Source organism: Panulirus ornatus, chromosome 56, assembly GCF_036320965.1.
Source record: "Panulirus ornatus isolate Po-2019 chromosome 56, ASM3632096v1, whole genome shotgun sequence".
NCBI classification, from domain to species: Eukaryota; Metazoa; Arthropoda; class Malacostraca; order Decapoda; family Palinuridae; genus Panulirus; species Panulirus ornatus.
In genome coordinates this window covers 8,191,236-8,212,227 of record NC_092279.1, presented here as the reverse complement: position 1 = coordinate 8,212,227, position 20,992 = coordinate 8,191,236, and the positions used below count along the sequence as shown (strand labels likewise).

The window sequence follows — 20,992 nt, the reverse complement described above, 5'->3', positions numbered from 1 at the left end:
AGGGACAATTCATTTAGGAAGTAAGTCTGAATGGAGAAAAATGTGAGGAAGTGAAGTGTTTTGGATATCTGGGAGTGGATTTGGCAGCGGATGGAACCATGGAAGTGGAAGTGAATCATAGGGTGGGGGAGGGGGGCAAAAGTTCTGGGAGTGTTGAAAATGTGTGGAAGTCAAGAACTTTATCTTGGAGAGCAAAAATGGGTATGTTTGAAGGAATAGTGGTTCCAACAATGTTATATGGTTGCGAGGCATGAGCTATAGATAGAGTTGTGCGGAGGAGGGTGGATGTGCTGGAAATGAGATGTTTGAGGACAATATGTGGTGTGAGGTGGTTTGATCAAGTAAGTAATGAAAGGGTAAGAGAGATGTGTGGTAATAAAAAGAGTGTGGTTGAGAGAGCAGAAGAGGGTGTTTTGAAATGATTTGGTCTCATGGAGAGAATGAGTGAGGAAAGATTGACCAAGAGGATATATGTGTCAGAGGTGGAGGGAACGAGAAGTGGGAGACCAAAGTGGAGGTGGAAAGATGGAATGAAAAGGATTCTGAGTGATCGGGGCCTGAACATGCAGGAGGGTGAAAGGTGTGCAAGGAATAGTGTGAATTGGAACGATGTCGTATACCGGGGTCAACGTGCTGACAATGGATTGAACCAGGGCATGTGAAGTGTCTGGGGTAAACCATGGAAAGTTTTGTGGGTCCTGGATGTGGAAAGGGAGCTGTGGTTTCGATGCATTATACATGACAGCTAGAGACTGAGTGTGAACGAATGGGGCCTTTGTTGTCTTTTCCTAGCGCTATCTCGTGCACATGCGGGGGGAGGGGGTTATCATTGCATGTGTGGTGGGGTGGCGACGGGAATGAATAAAGGCAGACAGTATGAATTATGTACATGAGTATATATGCATATGTCTGTGTGTGTATATATATGTATACGTTGAGATGTAAAGGTATGTATATGTGCATGTGTGGACGTGTATGTATATACGTGTGTATGTGGGTGGGTTGGGCCATTCTTTCGTCTGTATCCGTGCACTACCTCACGAACGTGGGAGACAGCGAGAAAGTATAATGAATAAATAGATAAATAAGTATATATTGTGACATTCATTTTTTCTCTTCATTTCAAGCTAGAAGTTTCAGTTTTCTAAATTGTTTCTTACATTTTTCATATGTATATATATGTATGTGTGTGTGTGTGTGTATGTGCGTGTGTGTGTGTATGTGTGTGTATGTGTATATATATATATATATGTATATTATCCCTGGGGATAGGGGTGAAAGAATACTTCCCATGCATTCCTCGCGTGTCGTAGAAAGCGACTAGAGGGGACGGGAGCGGGGGGCCAGAAATCCTCCCCTCCTTGTATTTTTTTAACTTTCTAAAATGGGAAACAAAAGAAGGAGTCACGCGGGGAGTGCTCATACTCCTCGAAGGCTCAGATTGGGGTGCCTAAATGTGTGTGGATGTAACCAAGATGTGAAAAAAGGAGAGATAGGTAGTATGTTTGAGGAAAGGAACCTGGATGTTTTGGCTCTGAGTGAAACGAAGCTCAAGGGTGAAGGGGAAGAGTGGTTTGGGAATGTCTTGGGAGTAAAGTCAGGGGTTAGTGAGAGGACCAGAGCAAGGGAAGGAGTAGCAGTACTCCTGAAACAGGAGTTGTGGGAGTACGTGATAGAATGTAAGAAAGTAAATTCTCGATTAATATGGGTAAAACTGAAAGTTGATGGAGAGAGATGGGTGATTATTGGTGCATATGCACCTGGGCATGAGAAGAAAGATCATGAGAGGCAAGTGTTTTGGGAGCAGCTGAATGAGTGTGTTAGTGGTTTTGATGCACGAGACCGGGTTATAGTGATGGGTGATTTGAATGCAAAGGTGAGTAATGTGGCAGTTGAGGGAATAATTGGTATACATGGGGTGTTCAGTGTTGTAAGTGGAAATGGTGAAGAGCTTGTAGATTTATGTGCTGAAAAAGGACTGATGATTGGGAATACCTGGTTTAAAAAGCGAGATATACATAAGTATACTTATGTAAGTAGGAGAGATGGCCAGAGAGCGTTATTGGATTACGTGTTAATTGACAGGTGCGCGAAAGAGAGACTTTTGGATGTTAATGTGCTGAGAGGTGCAACTGGAGGGATGTCTGATCATTATCTTGTGGAGGCTAAGGTGAAGATTTGTATGGGTTTTCAGAAAAGAAGAGTGAATGTTGGGGTGAAGAGGGTGGTGAGAGTAAGTGAGCTTGGGAAGGAGACTTGTGTGAGGAAGTACCAGGAGAGACTGAGTACAGAATGGAAAAAGGTGAGAACAATGGAAGTAAGGGGAGTGGGGGAGGAATGGGATGTATTTAGGGAATCAGTGATGGATTGCGCAAAAGATGCTTGTGGCATGAGAAGAGTGGGAGGTGGGTTGATTAGAAAGGGTAGTGAGTGGTGGGATGAAGAAGTAAGAGTATTAGTGAAAGAGAAGAGAGAGGCATTTGGACGATTTTTGCAGGGAAAAAATGCAGTTGAGTGGGAGACGTATAAAAGAAAGAGACAGGAGGTCAAGAGAAAGGTGCAAGAGGTGAAAAAAAGGGCAAATGAGAGTTGGGGTGAGAGAGTATCATTAAATTTTAGGGAGAATAAAAAGATGTTCTGGAAGGAGGTAAATAAAGTGCGTAAGACAAGGGAGCAAATGGGAACTTCAGTGAAGGGCGCAAATGGGGAGGTGATAACAAGTAGTGGTGATGTGAGAAGGAGATGGAGTGAGTATTTTGAAGGTTTGTTGAATGTGTTTGATGATAGAGTGGCAGATATAGGGTGTTTTGGTCGAGGTGGTGTGCAAAGTGAGAGGGTTAGGGAAAATGATTTGGTAAACAGAGAAGAGGTAGTAAAAGCTTTGTGCAAGATGAAAGCCAGCAAGGCAGCAGGTTTGGATGGTATTGCAGTGGAATTTATTAAAAAAGGGGGTGACTGTATTGTTGACTGGTTGGTAAGGTTATTTAATGTATGTATGAATTACAGTGAGGTGCCTGAGGATTGGCGGAATGCGTGCATAGTGCCATTGTACAAAGGCAAAGGGGATAAGAGTGAGTGCTCAAATTACAGAGGTATAAGTTTGTTGAGTATTCCTGGTAAATTATATGGGAGGGTATTGATTGAGAGGGTGAAGGCATGTACAGAGCATCAGATTGGGGAAGAGCAGTGTGGTTTCAGAAGTGGTAGAGGATGTGTGGATCAGGTGTTTGCTTTGAAGAATGTATGTGAGAAATACTTAGAAAAGCAAATGGATTTGTATGTAGCATTTATGGATCTGGAGAAGGCATATGATAGAATTGATAGAGATGCTCTGTGGAAAGTATTAAGAATATATGGTGTGGGAGGAAAGTTGTTAGAAGCAGTGAAAAGTTTTTATTGAGGATGTAAGGCATGTGTACGTGTAGGAAGAGAGGAAAGTGACTGGTTCTCAGTGAATGTAGGTTTGCGGCAGGGGTGTGTGTTGTCTCCATGGTTGTTTAAATTGTTTATGGGCGGTGTTGTTAGGGAGGTGAATGCAAGAGTTTTTTAAAGAGGGGCAAGTATGAAGTCTGTTGGGGATGAGAGAGCTTGGGAAGTGAGTCAGTTGTTGTTCGCTGATGATACAGCGCTGGTGGCTGATTCATGTGAGAAACTGCAGAAGCTGGTGACTGAGTTTGGTAAAGTGTGTGAAAGAAGAAAGTTAAGAGTAAATGTGAATAAGAGCAAGGTTATTAGGTACAGTAGGATTGAGGGTCAAGTCAATTGGGAGGTGAGTTTGAATGGAGAAAAACTGGAGGAAGTGAAGTGTTTTAGATATCTGGGAGTGGATCTGGCAGTGGATGGAACCATGGAAGCGGAAGTGGATCATAGGGTGGGGAAGGGGGCGAAAATTCTGGGAGCCTTGAAGAATGTGTGGAAGTCGAGAACATTATCTCGGAAAGCAAAAATGGGTATGTTTGAAGGAATAGTGGTTCCAACAATGTTGTATGGTTGCGAGGCGTGGGCTATGGATAGAGTTGTGCGCAGGAGGATGGATGTGCTGGAAATGAGATGTTTGAGGACAATGTGTGGTGTGAGGTGGTTTGATCGAGTAAGTAACGTAAGGGTAAGAGAGATGTGTGGAAATAAATAGAGCGTGGTTGAGAGAGCAGAAGAGGGTGTTTTGAAATGGTTTGGGCACATGGAGAGAATGAGTGAGGAAAGATTGACCAAGAGGATATATGTGTCGGAGGTGGAGGGAACGAGGAGAAGAGGGAGACCAAATTGGAGGTGGAAAGATGGAGTGAAAAAGATTTTGTGTGATCGGGGCCTGAACATGCAGGAGGGTGAAAGGAGGGCAAGGAATAGAGTGAATTGGAGCGATGTGGTATACCGGGGTTGATGTGGTCAGTGGATTGAATCGGGGCATGTGAAGCGTCTGGGGTAAACCATGGAAAGCTGTGTAGGTATGTATATTTGCGTGTGTGGACGTATGTATATACATGTGTATGGGGGTGGGTTGGGCCATTTCTTTCTTCTGTTTCCTTGCGCTACCTCGCAAACGCGGGAGACAGCGACAAAGCAAAAAAAAAAAAAAAAAAAAGTATATATTGACTCTTCTATATGTTTTTCTTTATTATTTTGCAGGCATGTTACCTGTACGTTGGATGGCACCTGAATCCTTAACAGATGGCGTTTTTACTACAATGAGTGACATTTGGTCGTATGGTGTCCTCTTATATGAAATAGTCACATTTGGAGCATTTCCATTCCAGGTATAGTGCCAAACTTTCAACTTTGAATTTTTCTGTATACTTTGTACCTTATTATGATAGATGGTTTCAGCTTTAATGGAAAAAAGTGGGAATTACATATCTATGTAAATTTCTTTAATTCTCTTTTGAAATATATAGTTGTCTTTAACATGGTAAGCCAAAGAGTCACTGTGCACCTACTGTAGATGAGTATATACTGAGAGTCTCTGCAGTAATACAAATACATTTCCCATTGCACCAAATGTTAGAAATGGTACCTTTGTGTCTTTAGCCACACATTTACATGTCTTCTATTGTTTGCAAAGGGAAGTGACAGATCAGTCAGAGATTTTCCTGATGTGAAATTTGTGATGGCTCCTTTCTGGTCAGGGAGAGTGTGAGAATTGTATTAGTAAACTGTTCCTTTCCTTTCCTTTCTCCCCACAGATGATGATTATTTGGTGTATGATCTGCCAGCCTTGGTGGACAAATGTCCTTTGAAATTGATATTTCCACAAACTCTTTCCGTAGTAGCTTCATGGAGACACAAACTGTGTTTATGCAGTAGTAGAGTCCTGTTGGAAATAGCCACAGGCAAATTTGTCATTTAAATGTCCAATAAAAGAGTAAAGAATCAGTTCACATTAACATGCTGAGCTGACTTTGTGACTGAAGAGTATAGGGCCAATTATGTGATTTCCTGATCATATAATGGTGTGTCCTTGATCTCATGCAGAGTAGGTGCTGACCAAACACAGCTGTTTGGGTGTTGATATGACTGGATAAATGAAACCATGCCACATTGATAAAGAATGTGTTGTCCAGAGTATCCTCTCCCTTCACAGTAATAAAGTGTCACAGTGATTGACAATGTTTAACATGCTTGACATTGTCCAGTTCTTTCAGTTCATTATCTTGTGTTATCTTGTAGAGATGCAGGTGCAACTGCTTCTTCAGCACTCTGTGTGTGCTGTTATCTGAGATGCCTATCTGCTGTGCCAGTTTATGAATGGACTTATTTGGGCTTTGCATTATGCAATCCAAAACATGCAGTATGTTCTCCTCTGTTACTATTACTGCAGCTTGCCAGATCTCAGCATGTTGGCAACTGATCAGTTTTCACAAACCAAGGCAATTAATCTTCACTTTTCATTGTGATGTGGTATGGGAGTGTTGTGATACTTTAAAAGCAAACTTCTGTTACACTTCATCTATATATTGATGTGCACCACATAACACCTGTTCCACCAAAAACACATGAGCCTAAGTCAACAAACCATTTTCACAGTAGCACCTGTTAGAATCCAGACACATTTGCTTTCAAAGAAACACTGGAGTGACAGTGCATGCGAAGGAAGGGGAGGAAGGAGGGGGAGGCTGATTGCCATACATGTCGAAAGTCATGTAGGCCTTTTGTTGTAACAATGATACTAAGAATGAATTGGTTTTATCATTTGTAGTATAGGTGCTTAATGAATTTTGGTTCAGCCTGTGCATGAAAAGAATATATGTGGTTGAGAGAGCAGAAGAGGGTGTACTGAAATGGTTTGGTCACATGGAGAGAATGAGTGAGGAAAGATTGACAAAGAGGATATATGTGTCAGAGGTGGAGGGAACAAGAAGTGGGAGACCAAATTAGAGGTGGAAGGATGGAGTGAAAAAGATTTTGAGCGATCAGGGCCTGAACATATAGGAGGGTGAAAGGTGTTCAAGGAATAGAGTGAATTGGAATGATGTGGTATACTGGGGATGTGCTGTTAGTGGATTGAACCAGGGCATGTGAAGCATCTGGGGTAAACCATGGAAAGTTTTGTGGTTCCTGGATGTGGAAAGGTAGTCATGGATTTGGTGCATTACTCATGACAGCTAGAGACTGAGTGTGAATGAATGTGGACTTTTTTTTGTCTTTTTCTAGCACTACCTGGTGGGGGGTGATGTTATTTCATGTGTGGCAGGGTGGCAACAGCAAGGATGAATATGTACATGTGTATATATGTATATGTATGTATACATTGAAATGTATAGGTATGTATATGTGCACGTGTGGGCGTTTATGTATTTATATTTGTATATGGGTGGGTTGGGCCATTCTTTTGTCTGTTTCCTTGTGCTACCTAACTAACGCTGGAGACAGCGATTAAGTGTACACAAATAGATACACTTATAGATATACCACCTTTGGGTTTATTCTAAAGGGCCCATAATCTCAGAGATATACCTTGGTTCAGCTCATTGACAGGATATTACCTCTTGTATAGCACATATTTCTGGTTATCTTCAGCTTGTACATGTCTTATGCTCTCATGTATGTTCAGGCCCATTCTTTCGTCTGTTTCCTTGCGCTACCTTACTAACGCTGGAGACAGTGATCAAGTGTACACAAATAGATACACTTATAGATATACCACCTTTGGCTTTATTCTAAAGGGCCCATGAGCTCAGAGATATACCTTGGTTCAGCTCATTGACAGGACATTACCTCTTGTATAGTACATATTTCTGGTTATCTTCAGCTTGTACATGTCTCATGCTCTCATGTATGTTCAGGCCCAACCCTCCCAAACATCTTTCTTTCCTTCCTTCTATCCCTAATTTGGTATCCCCCTTCTCATTGTACTTTCCACTTCTTGCTTGTATACCCTATTTGTCAGCCTCTCCTCACTCATCCTATCCATGTTTTCAAACCATTTGAGCACACCTGCTTCAGCTTTCTCAGCCATGCTCTCTCGGCCATAATCTTTGTACTTCCATGCCTCTTTCATATTCTATCATTTCTTACTCAGTCATCCCCTCTGAAACCCCATAACAAATTTATTTGCAATGAAAGAGTGGAAATACGTTTAGCTCTAGCCTCAAATACTGAGGGAAGGTCAAGGAAAAGGAAAGAATGATTTAATCAGATTTTTCGAAAAGAAGGGATCTCCAAAATGTGCACTGCAGCCAGCCATCTTACACAAGGTAGAAGAGAAGAAGGAATGAGTTTAGCAGGATAAGAAAGGAGGAACAGAGAAATTTTAAAAGATTATTGTGGATAAGGCAGATGAAAATCCAAAATCTTTCCATAAACTGATCAGAAATAGATCATCATTTAAAGAGCAGCTTATCAGATTAAGGAATTCAAAGGAATAAAAATGATTGAGGATGGTGTGAGGATGTGTGAGAAACTGAATGACAAGTTCAAAGGTATTTTCTCAGTAGAAGACACTATACCCTTATCACTAGTAAGTTGGGTTGCAGAGGAGGCTTTAGAAAATATTGAGATATTTAGGAGGATGAGAGGCGTGCAAGAAATAGAGTGAGTTGGAATGACGTGGTATACCGGGGTCAATGTGCTGTCAGTGGAATGAACCAGGGCATGTGAAACATCTGGGGTAAACCATGGAAAGGGCTGTGGGGCCTGGATGTGGATAGGGAGCTGTGGTTTCAGTGTGTTACACATGACAGCTAGACACTTGAGTGTGAGGGAATGTGGCTTTTTTTTTTTTTTTTTGTCTGTTTTTCTGTTGTTACCTCGCTGAAGCATGTGGTAGCAATGCTGTGTCCTGTGGGACAGGGTAGCCCCAGAAATGGATGAAGGCAAGCAAGTATGAATATGTACATGTGTATATATGTTTGTATATGTTTGTGTATGTGTATGCATATATGTTGATATGTATATTTCATGTATATGTCCATGTATGGTCATCTATGTATATATATGTGTATCTGAGTGGATGGGCCATTTTTTCTTCATCTGTTTCATAGTTCTACCTTGCTTACAAGGGAAACGGCGATTAAGTATAATAAATAAAAATGTATTTAGAAAACCATAAACAGAATGCTGGAGATGTGTGCAGATATACTAGACAGACCTCTTGAGATACTGTTCATGGTGTTGCTGGAGAAAGGCAAAGTGCCAAGGGAAGTGGAAAGGGGTAAATGTCATACTCATCTTTAAGAAATGAGATGAAATAGGCTCTAAACTACACAGACCAGTCTGCTTAATAATTGTTGTCTGTGAATGTTTGATTTATACCTTGGTTGCCAGAAAGCATTTTACAGAGTATTGCATGGGAGGCTGATTAAGAAGCTGGAATACCAGGAAGGAATAAGGGGAAGGCTCCTCCAATGTATAGAGGGTGTCGTAGTGAAAGGGAACAAAGGACACGTCAGAGAAGCCTTCTCCAAATGGGTGGAAGTCACCAGTGGAATGCCCCAGAGTATTGCTTTAGAACTGATACTGTTCTTGATCAGTGTGAATGACCTGGCTGAAATTATGAACTTCCTGAATAAGTTTGCAAATGATGCAGAAGTCAAGAGGGAAGTGATAGGATTTCATCAGCTTACAAGGGGACCTGAACAGGCACCAAAGTTGTTCCTATACATGGATGATGAAATGAGGCCTCTGCATGATTATTTTCAAGCAGGAAATAGATTTCATGACTCTTGCTTGAGGAGGACTTGGGAGTCAACATTGTCCCTCATCTATTGCCAGAAGTCACAATGTCTTTTGGTAAATATCAATAATTTTCAAGTATATGGATAAGGAAATATTTAGCTGGCAGTTCATATTCTCCATTAGGCCAAAACTAAAATATGCTCTTATGTTAGGTCTCTGTATTCAGAGAATTACATAGACCTAATAGGTCTCTATCTAAACAATTACATTGACCTAATACAGAAGGCCCAGAGGAAGGCAACAAATATGGTACAAGAATAGAGAGAGAGAGAGAGAGAGAGAGAGAGAGAGAGAGAGAGAGAGAGAGAGAGAGAGAGAGAGAGAGAGAGTAACCTGATCACAACCTTTAAGTTTTTATAATGTGTGATGTCTCCATGGTTGTTTAATTTGTTTATGGATGGGGTTGTTAGGGAGGTAAATGCAAGAGTTTTGGAAAGAGGGGCAAGTATGAAGTCTGTTGGGGATGAGAGAGCTTGGGAAGTGAGTCAGTTGTTGTTCGCTGATGATACAGCGCTGGTGGCTGATTCATGTGAGAAACTGCAGAAGCTGGTGACTGAGTTTGGTAAAGTGTGTGGAAGAAGAAAGTTAAGAGTAAATGTGAATAAGAGCAAGGTTATTAGGTACAGTAGGGTTGAGGGTCAAGTCAATTGGGAGGTGAGTTTGAATGGAGAAAAACTGGAGGAAGTGAAGTGTTTTAGATATCTGGGAGTGGATCTGGCAGCGGATGGAACCATGGAAGCGGAAGTGGATCATAGGGTGGGGGAGGGGGCGAAAATTCTGGGGGCCTTGAAGAATGTGTGGAAGTCGAGAACATTATCTCGGAAAGCAAAAATGGGTATGTTTGAAGGAATAGTGGTTCCAGCAATGTTGTATGGTTGCGAGGCGTGGGCTATGGATAGAGTTGTGCGCAGGAGGATGGATGTGCTGGAAATGAGATGTTTGAGGACAATGTGTGGTGTGAAGTGGTTTGATCGAGTGAGTAACGTAAGGGTAAGAGAGATGTGTGGAAATAAAGAGAGCGTGGTTGAGAGAGCAGAAGAGGGTGTTTTGAAGTGGTTTGGGCACATGGAGAGAATGAGTGGGGAAAGATTGACCAAGAGGATATATGTGTCGGAGGTGGAGGGAACGAGGAGAAGAGGGAGACCAAATTGGAGGTGGAAAGATGGAGTGAAAAAGATTTTGTGTGATCGGGGCCTGAACATGCAGGAGGGTGAAAGGAGGGCAAGAAATAGAGTGAATTGGAGCGATGTGGTATACCGGGGTTGACGTGCTGTCAGTGGATTGAATCAAGGCATGTGAAGCGTCTGGGGTAAACCATGGAAAGCTGTGTAGGTATGTATATTTGCGTGTGTGGACGTATGTATATACATGTGTATGGGGGGGGTTGGGCCATTTCTTTCGTCTGTTTCCTTGCGCTACCTCGCAAACGCGGGAGACAGCGACAAAGTATAATAAAAAAAAAAATATAGTGGACTGATGTGGACAGTGAGCAGTTCTTTGAGAGATTTGAGGATAAAACAACTTGAAGTCATAACATGAAATTATGCAAGAAACTTGTTAAACAAAAGGTAAAAAAGTACTTTTGTAGAATAAGAGTAGTGGCTGAGCAGAATAGAATGACTGGGGACATGATTAATGCAGCCAGATATACATAGATTTAAAAAGTTGTATGATTGTAGAGAATGTTCAAGGGATGGAGCTTTACGAGTGTAAAACTCACCCTATACAGTACAAATAACTGATTACATATAGGTAATTACAAGATAGTGTGTTAAAGCATCTGGAGTGAAGGGGTTAGCAGTTAAGTTTTTCAAGAAAAATAGAATGGTTTGTTAGGCTGTTCATTGTATTGATGGCTTTAATCAAAATACTTGAGAACTGGTGGAATGAAGTCATAATTACCTTGTATGAAGACAAGGGTAGCAAATAATGATTGAAAATGAAGGTGTAAACATATTGAGTATTCCTGTGAAAATAAAGGCGTAAGGATGAGTGAGAGATTGGCATGCATCAAGTTAGGTTGGTATCATTAATATGTGTTGTGACCGTGGCTGCGTAATTTGTTTATGGACAGGATGGTGAGAGAGAAAAAACTGAGGGTCTTGGAACAAGGGATGGTTCTTTAATTAGCCTGGATTGTAGGGGCATGAGAGATAAATAATTGTTTGCATGCAGATGACATGACTCTGGTAGCACACTCAAAAGAGAAACTCCAGAAGGGGACCAACTGTGGAACTGTGTAATAGGAAAACAATGAAGTGCATGTTAACAATGTAGGATAATAAATGGTAACAAGGTAAGAGTATGAGTTTAATTGGGGAGGGTCTAGAGGAAATAGAGTGCTCAAGGTACCTTGTAGCAGACATGACAGTGAAGTGAACCGTTTGGACTGAAATGGGTCATAGGGTGGAAAAGGTAATTAAGGTTCTGGTTCCATTAACCCTGAAAGTTGTAGTTACCTCGTACTGTAGAATTTCTGTCAGTGGTCATTTGAACTTCTTGACTGAAACTAAAGTGTGATTTACAAATTAAGGTGTATAATATTAAGATCATTCTTCTTGTTACTTTTACGTAGAAAAAATCTCCATTAAGATAAATGCAAATAATGTAAATAACTTGTAACTAAATTTTCTGTATTCTTTATTTGCTACAAATCTCCCAAATCATACAAAAACATAGAATATCAGAAGGTTAGACATTATGTCATACTATAATAACTATATTTTACAATGTAAATATTACAAAACTTGACTGTCTTTATTCATAATTATGTGATGTAAATGTTACATACATCACAGATATTAGGTCATTCATTTGTATAGTATGACATTGTTCAGAAGTAATATACTGCAATCATTATTACATTTACTTTTATGATATATGCAGTTATGAAAAGTTGTTTTCAGCTGTTGGGTAGTTCTTACAGGTGATTATCTGTAGTATTCCTGAACCCTTTCCATACACTGCCTAACTCTTACATGGATTGGTAGCATTCTGTCTGCAAAAACACAATCTCTCCTTGTTACACATATCACTTGACATCTCTTAACTGATGCAACTCATTCTTCATAACTCCAGATTTTCCTGCAGTGAGTGCTGTGTGCTAGCCCTGCCTTTTGACACAATGGTAGGAACAGTAGATAGAAGTAGTAAATAGGAAATTTAGGCAGGAGCTTTAGGTAGGAACAATTGACAGGAGCATAAGGTAGAAGTAGTAGGTTGGAATCTTAGGTAGCCACATTAGGTTGAAGTAGTAGGTTGGAATTTTAGGTAGACACATTAGGTATAAGTGGTAGGTTGGAACCTTAGGTAGACACATTAGGTAGAAATAGAAGGTTGGAACCTAGGTAGACACATTAGGTTGAAGTAGTCAGTAGGTACATTAGGCAGGAGCCTCTGGAAACACTGCACTAGAGTTGCCCTCTGCAAATGGCCTGTTAGGCACTAGAGACTAAGAAGTGGCTATGGAGACTTTTGCTGTGGCAAACCCCTCTAGGGAATTCCTGGAAAGAAAAGTAGCCCTCATGTATATTGTGTAATTGTCTTTAATTTCCACACTTTTGTTCTTTGTGTTAGCCTTTTTTTGCACAGTGGTTCCCAAACCTATGGACATAACCCAAATGAGGAACATGTAAAGGTCTTGGGGAAAAACTTATATTGGCATGAATTATGAAATTACAATTACAATTACGTAATGAAACAGGAATTATGAAGTTACGAAAATATTGACAAAAGTAAAATGGGTGTAAATAAAGCTTCCATATGTACTTGACACATTGTTGAGTCAGTCATGTCTAATACTTGTCCTGGTATGCCAAGTCACCCAGTGTGAATGTGAGGTCTGATGCTCATACCTCTGTACCAATGTTGCCACTCCCGAGGATTCATTGGCGTACTGTGGAAGGTTCAGCTCTGTTATGAGAAAAAATGCAACGTTTTGCCTGCTTCTTACCTGTAAAAGCTTTGCTGATGATGTATTGATGTAGAGTAGTGCCTGTTTAGAGGATGTATGACTTGTATGACCTTGAATGGAGAAATGCTCTATATATATTTCCCACAAATGTCACTTGTTTTCTCCAATTGTGATTGGTGCTTGCATACATATGTTGTGTCTGTGTATGTGAATGCTGCGTTAACAATATAGTGTAGCATTCTTAGTGCATTATACATCAGCCCATTGGGGCATGCGGCTGGGAAAAGGTTGTATTTAGGGTTGCTATTGCAGATATTTGGGAAACACTGGAGACTTTTAGCAGGTGCAGGGGTGGCAACAGTAGTGTCAGACTCTGCATCAGAAATGTAGTCACTAGCACCCCATTTCTTCATCTGTTAGAGCACCTTGGCTGACTACAGAATGAAGTCTTAGCTTGTGATTGTCTTGTAACTTTCTGAAAAGCACTCAGACATTGATTGATATAGGCCAAGTCCAGGATATTATAAAATACTTGCATAGGCCACCTTGTAGAACCAGCTTTCATGTTGCACTCCTTCACTGTGTGAACTACAACAGCAACACTATAAAGATTATAGAATTTAACAGTTTCAGGGAATGTCTGGTCACTTCTAGTATCATCTGTCTTTCAGAACATTCTTGTGTACCTTACCTTGGTAAATGGTCAAGATACAGCTATCCTACTTCACAGGCTTTTCATATAGCTGCTGTTTCATGTTCTTATTGGAGGCTGGAATCTCCTCCCTAGTATGATTTGATCACATAAACAATACTTGTGTTCTTTTCTTGCGGTTTCATTGGAACTCTTAACTGTGTAGAAGTTATCAGTTGTGACATTTTTACTTTTGTTGAGGAATGGCTGAAGTAAATGAAGGACATTTTCATCCAACAATTTAGCTGAAGGTTGTATATCATCCAACACTTTGCTGTCTGAAATGCATGCTGATTGTGCAGTGTTGCTCCTTGTTACTAAGTAGGGTGACAGTCAGTCACCATCCTTCAAAACTTGTTGGTCCAGTACATTACATATTTACTTCAAAGATCATCAAACTAGACTGAGGTCAGAATGACCACCACTGGTACTTATAAGTATTTTCTCAAATATCTTGAAAATAAGAAGCGATGTGCTAGAAAAGTAACTTCCAATGATCACACATTATAATTTGGTAGAATTCACTGGATATCAGGAACATAATGGAAAAATTGCAGGAGAGATAAGAAAATGAAATTTGCTTTTGTTCAAAATGAACAGTCTCGGACTTTTAATGTTAAAGAGCATTTGGAGGGAAACATCAGCATCTGTGAGGGCAAGGATGGATATATTTGAAGGTACATGAGGCCCAGTAGTATTGTATGGGTGCAAACTTTCATCCTTAAATGCATAGAAAAGGAGATAGGATGTGCTGGAAATGAAATCTCTGAGGATGAATGGACATGCAGGAAATTGAATCCTTGACTTTGTAAAAAATTATATTGCAAGAGAAGGGTACAGCAGGGAGTGTGCTCTGTTTCAGAGGGCCAGTCAGGGTATGCAGAAATGGTTTGTGCATATGGAGAGGATGAGTAAAGAGAGACTGACAAAGAGGGTATATGTCAGAAGCAATAGGAGTAAGGGGAAGAGGGGACAGGATTAGTACAAGAGGCCTAGTATAGGGATCTGAATTTTTATGGGGGTGAGAGATGTGCATAGACAGAAAGAAATTGAGCAATGTTGTGTTTGGGTATGGTGTATGGTCTTAACCAGGGCATATGAAATGTTTAGATTAAAAGTCTGTGGGGCTTGGCTGTGGATGGTAGTCTTTGATTTTGGTACATTATACATGATAACAAGAGACAGGATGTGTGTGATGTGGCCATTTTTTGTTTGCTCCTTGTGGTTCCTCACTAGAGCATGAAAGGCTTTTAGGTATTACAAAAAAAGAGTATGAGAATCAATGACAGAAAGCAGTTTAAGATATATAGGTGATAGGTATTGTATTTTTACTTTTTGTCTAAATCTAGAACTAACCCAGTTAAGCATTTCTTAATCTCTTCAGGGAATGACCAATGATCAGGTGCTTGAACATGTGAAGGCTGGCCATACCATAACCATACCACAAGGGGTCAAACCTCAACTGTAAGTTTTTATATTTTACAAAATTGTTTTTAATCATCATTCATGAGATTTTATCATATCATTCTGTGTCTGTTTTATTTTATTTTGCCCTGGGTTTGAATGAATTTGGTTTTCCAAAGCTATCTTGATATTCTTTGTTAGGGGTCTTTTTCATTTTTTTTCTTTTCTCCAACTCCATTTTCTTTGGTTGGTTCAAATATATATAGACTGTAAGTTCATTCATACATGTCTTAAACTTTCCTTTGTCCAAAGAAGAAGCTTTCCTTATTTTTTTATTTTGCACATTTACTTGACTTGTCAGGTATGCCTTTGTCCATATACTTCAGTGAATATTGAATTGGTATATCTTTTGAGACAAAAAGTGCTTGTGTGTTGCACACAGTCAGAAATTAGTTCATTGGCATCCACATCTAAAATACCTGTAACTTTATATTTGCAAACAGAATTAGATACTTGTTTTTAGGACTAATTCTTTAAAAACCTTTTGCCATACTTTGATTGCAATATTTGTACATAATTTCCATATGCCACTGATATCATAAATATTTTTTAGGGATATTTTATTGAGGACCTGCTGGCATCGTACCCCAGTGAGGAGGCCACAGGTAATGCAAATAATTGAGCACTTGGTTAATAATCCATGCTTGATATCACCATTCTTGGATGGACCCCAGTCCTCAGTGCAGTTTGAGGAAACTGTGTCTTTGGAAATGAGAATTCCAGATAAGACGAGGAAATTGTCCTTGTCAATCAACAATCGTTTACAAAGTGTGGCATCCTCAAGTAGAAAGCGGTCAATGAGTGGAAATATGGTGATGAATATTCCACCTCTTACAACAAGTTTGAGTGAAGATGGTATGATCTCTACGCATTCCAACTTGGACGCTCTTAATTTAAATCATGTGATGGTAGAGGAAAATGAAATGGGAGAGGACCCTTTACTACCCCCTGCACAGTATGTTTCCTCACGATATATGTCTTTAGCACATAAGGACCATAAAGAAAAAGAAAATTTGGTGAGTAGACAGCAGGGAGACTATTGTACCACAGATATTTCTCGTGATTTATGGACTAGTGTCACACCCGTATAGGGAAAGGCCCACCTAGGCAACTCTAAGTGACCAAAGTAGTGTTCTAGTGTTTTAGATTGCAGGTTTATTGCTATATTAAAGTTTCCTAATGAAGGAGCTCAAGACCAGATCTTAGCATCAAATCACATGTGATGTACTCAAATGCTAATCTTTTTCTGGTCATTCTATTTTATATTATTTAAATGATATTTATGATATTTTGTTACTCAAAATGTTGTAGATATTCTTAAAAGCACAGCAGAGATGCTTGCTATAATAGTAGCTTGCACTCTGTGCTGTGGGTATTGACACTGCAGATGGCATCTATCAGTATTATCTCATTATGCAAGGGGATTCGTATGCAAGCTGTGATGCAACATGAATCATTGTTTTAAGACAGCTATCATGTGCCAATGCTGGAGATGAAACCTCGCGGGTGAATGTCAGTAGGCTGTGTAGTGAAGCAGTTTTGCAGCTATGGGCCCACAGAAGTACTCCCTCCCCTTCTTTATCTCATGTTATGAATGATTACATTATATCACCTTACAGTTTTCAAAATCAGAAAGTCTTCACATCATTGTGCACTCTTTTTCATACTTCTGTAGAATTAAACTTTTAGTATGATAATATGTACTATTTGAAAGGTTTGTTTTTAATGCAAAGGCTTTTCCTTCATTTTATGGATGTTTTCATAATGTTTTCAATCTCCTAAGGAAAGATATGAATCAAATTTCCTATTACCCTGTTTAGCAAATCTCTAAGCATCCTTCAGGTAAGATCGTTTTGATATTCTGAAGTTGCTTGACTGACCTAATTTAAAAGTTCATAGTACTTAAAAGCTTAGAATACTGGACTTTTTTTCTTAAGCCCATAATGTGAGTGTCAAGCACAGAGAGCCTAGCAACATATTAAGTGGAGAAGTTTTACTTTTCCTTGCTATTTCAAATTCATGGAGAAACTGTTGAGTAAAGGTATCATATTTTTATATTTGTACCTCTTCCGGTCTCCTTTCCCATCTTCCTTTAGGTAAAGATACATTTTTCAATAGTCTTTTATTCGCTTCTATGTTTCTCCATTGTCGTTAAATCTGCTTTACTCCAGGAGATAATACGTACTCCCAAAACACTCAGGAATGGCTGAGACAAGTGGTTTCCTGAAATATTTGTAACAATTCATTATTCCTTTTTTTGTGTCATAATTTTCATATTTAGTGAATTTTGATAATGTAAATGCTTTGCAACAGATGATTAACATGGACATGTAGTAACTTGAAATAGCTTGCATCATTGAAATTGGTTGAGGTAAATTTCATGTAAACATAACAGGTTTTGAGGCTGTGTTGGTAGGTGGAAAGTGGTGCCCAAAGTCTGTGCTGCTAGATTGATACAGGTCAAGTGGGTTAGTCAGCAAACATGAGCTTCTCTCAGCTTCAGTGCTCCCTTGTGGTCATTAATTGTCATAGTGATAGATGTGGTTGAAGGGTCACTATGCTTGGTATGTGCTAAGCACACTTTTACATATGTACAGTGCTATAGCTTTTAGGATGTAATCATGCATTAACACAGTGTATATGCTTTCATCTTTCATCACCGGTTTCTTTTTCAAAATGAGTCCTGGAAAAGGTTGTGTCCAATTTCAAATTTGTGTTATTAAATAAACTTTTAATCTTGCTGTTAGTAAGCAGTGCTTATTTTATTATAGTTGCCTTTTGTGCTGACACTTACAACGTCATGGTTATCTCATGATTAAGTGTGGTTGTTTATTGTAGAAAGGAGGGGTATTGCCCCATAGCATTGGGTAAATTGTAGGTTATTTATGCTACTTATGAATGTTAGATTTTTCACTAAGATGTTTTGCAGGGCTTCAGGCTTTGTAGAGGTAACAGATCAGTCATGAATTCCCCAAGTAAGATTTTAGTTTTCTTTCTTTTGATTCATATTATATTCATACATATGCAGTATATATTTATGTACTTTTTAGTAGTCTCGTTGTTTAGCATCTAACCCAGGGAGGATGGTTTGTGAAACATAAAAATTTTACCTACAAAGGGGTGGGGGCAATGGGGAGAGATTGATTACCTTGTGTATGTATACATTATCAGTATTTTGTATGGAAGTTATGTTTGGACAGGATAATCTCATTTTATAGCTTAAGCTACAGGCTCTGAAATGGTCAACACAAATGCCTCAGCAGCCAGGTTTGTTCCACATCACTGTTTCTGTATACCCTTTCATAGAACAGCCCTTTTTCCTACAACCCATCAATAATGCTTCTTTTAATCATCTTGCTATTACTTTCATTTGCAGTCATTTTGGTAATCTTGTTAACCAAAAAAGAAAGATAATCACCAGGGTTTTGGACTACAGTACTTCAGAAAACTATTTTAATTTCATTCTTGAAAAAACACTGCAGTAAACCCCTGTTCTAATGGACTTCATTGTATCACCTTTTGGCACATAATGGACCTTTTGACCCCACTAGACTAAATTTGGGATCTGATGGACATTTGTGTAAGTTTGTCCCATATACTTGGTCCAATAAGCTAGGAACCATTGGACTGAGTTTGGGATGTAACAAAATAGGCAATTATTTCTTGACCTCGGTCTGGGATACCAAGGCTATAGGGGAATATGTGACAGCATGTTACACATCACCTCAGTGCATTTTTTTTATTCATTAGTATACAATGTTCTCTTTGCACATATGCCCATATTTTTACTCTGATTTACAAAAATTTGATGGTGCAGTATTATTTTTTGTGCTGTGACACTTACAAGGATAGTTTAAGTAGAAATTTCATGGTCAAACAGACATAGCTTGGTCACTGCCCAACAGTCTGAGATGAGCACATTCTTGGTCAATACATAAATTCAGTGACTGTTTTCTCTTGTAATTACTGATTGTTTATGGTACAAAGCCTGTCCATGTTAAGACATGGCAGGTAAGGGTGCTATCAGTCTATCATGTGGAAAGACACCCAGGAAACACCTTATCATTGCTGAAAAGCTGAAAATGATTTGAACATCATAAGCTTGAGGAGAGAAGCCAGCATCTTATGCAAACCCCAGGAGGTGATTCAGGTGACCCTAGTGATATTTCTTTTTGATTCAGAGTAGTCTTTGCTACTCCCTAATCACCTCCACCCTCCATATTTCACTTGTAACCATAAATTTTCCTTTTTCATGTGTGGGTGACCTATTGTCTACAACATATTACTTGGCCTTAGAGGAATAAATATCCTCATGTGGCTCTCCTGTGTTTCTTATTTTTGGAAAGTATTACATGAGGGGAGGATCATCAGTCTACTGCTCCTTCCCTCTTCGAGTTAACGTGATTTGTTAATGTTCCTTGGAAAATTTTGGAGGAAATGGAATTTGGCTTTTTATGGACAACTCATTCTCCAAGTTTGTCCGTTAGAATGGAGGTTTACTGTATGAATGTATAGGCTCTTCCATGCATGTAGTATGAACATTGTATATGTTTAGATGCCAGAATATGTAATTTCTTTTCATGCACTCAAAATTATCAAACAGAAGTGCAGTTTTGAAGCAAAAGGGGACTTATTTCAGATTAATACAAGTTGCAATCTGATAGATTTAAGGAGGAAATTTATTTTATTTATACTTAAGAACACTGGTGTCAAGTTATTTTGTGAAATATAGATCAAGAGATACTGCTAGACTTAGTTTCACAGAGTTCAGTTCAGTTGTTTGTAATATGAATACAGTGTTAGGGACCAGAGCCCCCAATAAAACAACAAATGTTGCTTAAAGTTTATTTACCCTTCAAAAAAATCATAGAGAAGGATTGATGATACAGTATATATAATGAACATATGGTAAAGAACAACATAGCCCCCAGGATTTCCCGTAACATTGTTCTCCATCCCAGCCACCTGTGAAGGTTATTGGCTGGAAGCTGAATTGGACATAACTGAGCATCAAGTGTTACACATGCTATTCCACGTTGAAGGGTAACACTTGCATTTAGGGATAAAAAGTTTTTAGAAAATATAGTATGTTTGCATTTAATGTCTTTATTTTAGATATTAACTGTAAATCAAAGATTCTTTTCCATAGGAAAAGCATATTTGGACTTATGAATGGTGTAAAAACTGAAATTAAGATTTAACATATAATTTTTTTTGGTGTAATAATTATCAGCTCTTGCAATGTACAGTATGCACCAGTAAATATTGTTTAAAACCTATCTTTCTACAGTTGTATAGGTAAATTCTTTTGTAGATTCTTTTATAGCAAGTGATTTTTTTTATGTGTATGAGCAAAGCATTTTTTTTGATACAGTGGTTTAGATTTTTTTTTTATTATAAAAGGAAAAAAGATTGACTCAAGCCCACATTAGTATGTACGTATCATTGAATATTGTTTGATTTACTGTACCAATGAAAAGGCAACATTTGTTGAATCAGATACAGTAGTCTAAATTACATTATAATGGAGTGGTACTATATACCGATAGTAAACTATGCTGTTTTGGTTATAGTTCATACAAGAAAGTTACGCTAGAAATTTTGGTTTGGAATGTAATTTGGTCTGTGGCTTTACTGTCCCCTCTCCCAGCTACATCAATGCCTAGCTACCAGAATTTAATTAAAATTGCCAACATGTGAAAAGGAATTTTTCATTGCATTTTTAGAATAATGGGTAATTTAGGTAGTCATTA

The 20,992-nt window shown here is 39.0% G+C and overlaps 1 protein-coding gene across 1 annotated transcript in view; it reads left to right on the top strand.

Annotated features, from left to right (window-relative positions):
• The window catches only part of LOC139765858 (uncharacterized), a 378,458-nt gene extending 358,384 nt beyond the window's left edge, over window positions 1-20,074 (top strand). The window contains exons 23-25 of the mRNA XM_071693716.1: window positions 4,627-4,754; window positions 15,160-15,239; window positions 15,793-20,074. Of these exons, the coding sequence (XP_071549817.1) occupies window positions 4,627-4,754; window positions 15,160-15,239; window positions 15,793-16,330 (746 nt within the window). The 3' untranslated portion in view covers window positions 16,331-20,074. The remainder of the gene's footprint in view (window positions 1-4,626; window positions 4,755-15,159; window positions 15,240-15,792) is intronic.
• The last annotated feature ends 918 nt before the right edge of the window (window positions 20,075-20,992 follow it).